Source organism: Micromys minutus (assembly GCF_963924665.1).
Source record: "Micromys minutus genome assembly, chromosome: 30".
Taxonomy (NCBI): Eukaryota; Metazoa; Chordata; class Mammalia; order Rodentia; family Muridae; genus Micromys; species Micromys minutus.
Window position 1 is genome coordinate 29,311,567 of NC_137965.1, and position 2,830 is coordinate 29,314,396.

At 31.7% G+C, this 2,830-nt stretch overlaps 1 protein-coding gene across 1 annotated transcript; it reads left to right on the forward strand.

Annotated features, from left to right (window-relative positions):
- Window positions 1-522: 522 nt before the first annotated feature.
- Window positions 523-1,419, forward strand: LOC308439720 (vomeronasal type-1 receptor 4-like; the record flags this gene model as incomplete). The annotated part of the gene is made up of 1 exon (XM_080941664.1): window positions 523-1,419. The coding sequence occupies one exon, from the start codon at window positions 523-525 to the stop codon at window positions 1,417-1,419; it is 897 nt and encodes a 298-aa protein (XP_080797790.1).
- Between the last annotated feature and the right edge of the window lie 1,411 nt (window positions 1,420-2,830).

A 2,830-nucleotide genomic window follows, 5' to 3' on the forward strand; every position in this document is an offset into this window, starting at 1 on the left:
TCTCTCTCTATCTATCTATCTATCTATCTATATATATATATACATATATATATATATATGCATTTTAAAAGAGAATTATTTGTGATAATACTTTACTTCCTTTATTCCATGAATGGAAAATAAAAGTATATTTTTACTGTTCCTAGATAATGCTTACTAGTATTGGATTTCTATTTTTATTGTTTCTTCCAGGCCAAATAATCTTGCTCACAATGCTCTATATTCTTTGATTGTGAAGGCCTCTCTTAACACAAAGGTGTGTCCTGAAAGTTTCAGCAAATATACAATATTGTATTGTAAGTGTGTATCATAAGTTATAATTACTATTTTTGAAAACTTCAAGAAAATAGTCATAGTACTAACTGTACAGACCAAAGTCTATAAATACATGTTGTTCCTGTACTTTTACATCCTCCTGATTTAGAGTCTATGTAACTCATCAGATTATTAATACTTTTCATTCATTTTGATCAGAAAACTGATTATGACTACAATCTAAAGAAAATCATGCCCAATTACAGAATGGAATTTTGGAATATGGCAATCAAAATCATTTTCTTGTTACAAATTACAACTGGAATTCTGGGAAATTTTTATCTTCTTATCTACTATCTAATCTACTATATAAAATTTACATTGAAGCCCACAGATTTGATTCTCATGCACCTAATGGCATCACATGCTTTGATCGTTCTCTCTCAAGGAGTGCCCCTCACTTTGGTCACTTTTGGGTTAAAGCAATTTTTAAATGACATTGGATGCAAATTAACTTTATACATCCAAAGAGTTGGCCGGAGTGTGTCCATTGCCATCATCTGTTTCTTGAGTGTCTTCCAAGCCATCACACTCAGTCCCAAGGAATCCTGTTGTAAAGATCAAAAAGCTAAGACTGCAAAATACACTGGCAGCTACATTTCCTTTCTCTGGGCTTTGTCCATAATTATAAATTTTATTTTCTGTGTGTACACACTTGGCAAAAGTTATAGCAAAAACGCAACAAGAATCCGAGACGTTGAGTACTGTTCGACTAGAGGGGGTGATGATATCAGTGGCTCACTCTATGTAGCATTGGTTGTGTGTCCTGAAATTTTCTTTTCTGTGCTCATTGCTTGGTCCAGTGGCTCCATGGTTGTCATTTTGTACAGACACAAGCAGAGGGTTCAATGCATCCACAGCAGTCCTGTTTCCAGAAAAATATCACCAGAATCTAGAGCCACACAGAAGATCCTAGTGTTGGTGTGTACATTTGTAGCGTTTTATACTTTCTCCTCTGTCTTACAAGGCTGCATTGCTCTTCCATATAATCACAATTGGTGGCTGGTGAACATCGCTCACCTCACTTCTCTGTGTTTTCCATCCTTTGGTCCCTTTGTTCTTATGAGTCATTACTCTTTTATGCCCAGAGTCAGTTTGATATGAATATGGAATAAAATTTCCTAATATTATTTAGGTATTTGAATTATATATTTTTCTTGATTTGCAGTTGTTAATTCACACTTTGCATAAAAATCAATAAAAAGTATTAAATCATACGACATTTTGCTTATTAAGGTTAGCAAACATGAGGCTAATCATATTATGATGACTCCTTGCACTTTGAGAATCTTCCATTTGTTCATGTGATGTGAAACTGAGCCAAGAAAAATGCTGTTAATAAAATTGACCTCGTGAATTTCATTCTGTCAGGGTAGCTCATTGCTAGGTATTTCACAGACAATCTGTGAGTCCAACAATCCAACAACAAAAAAAATAAAACTATGGCTGGTAATTAAATTGTTCTAAATGAGGCTCTCCTCCTATTATAGTTGCTATTTTGAGGGCAGGCTTTTAAAAATAGGATTATATATTTTACCTCTTACAGAAACAATTCAAAATGAATAAAGTTTATTTGACATTTTTTAGCTTTTTTGCTAATGCATTATTGAGAGATTATCCATCATTAGTTACATTTTTAAAATTGCCTTTGTTTTTCTGTCTTTATCTTGTTTGAAATAATGTTAATGCTAGCTTCAGCAAAAGAGATTTGAGTAAGTTTATAAAGCCAATATGAAAACCAGTTTTGTAGTCTTCTAGAATGTGAAAAATTTAAAGATTATTTTATCTAGCTGTTCTACTCCAGGGCCTATACATAGAAAACCCCATATTATGCCATAAAATATATTTTTGTTCAGGAACCAGTGCATATATATATATAGCATCAATGAGATAGGGATATGGCTGACTTATTGATGAATACATAAATCAAATATTAAATTTTGATATCTATCATGGACTACAATTCTACCAGTGTAAAAAATAGAATCACAACAATATTTAGAAAAAATGGTTAATTGATTGTTTGATTTATTAATTGATGAATTGAGAAATGATTAATTAAACCTTGCTGCAGTAACACAGAAAAATATACTTCACATGTTCTCCTTCCTGTAGATCCTAACTTACAATATTTTACATATATTTGCAAAAGACTAAACGTGTAACTATTGTTATAGCATGTATAAAGTAGGCCCAGAAATGTATTTTAGGTAACAGACAAGGAGAGTATCTAGAATTCATACAGAAATATATACAATAGTTATATTCCATACTCGATTTTGTCAATTTAATTTTGTTTCTGGTGGAGAAGGATATAAAAATGTAATGGCTTCTGAGTGTTTAGAATACTTGGCTAATTTCTATGTTTTAATCATGGCTATCCTAACATTTTACAGAACACTGAAATGTGCAAAAATTTGGCCTGAACATGTATTTCTTTTACTGGTTATTTTATTGTAGCTTGTAAAAATCTTTGATTGGTGTGTTTATTATAATAACATGATATAAATTTGAA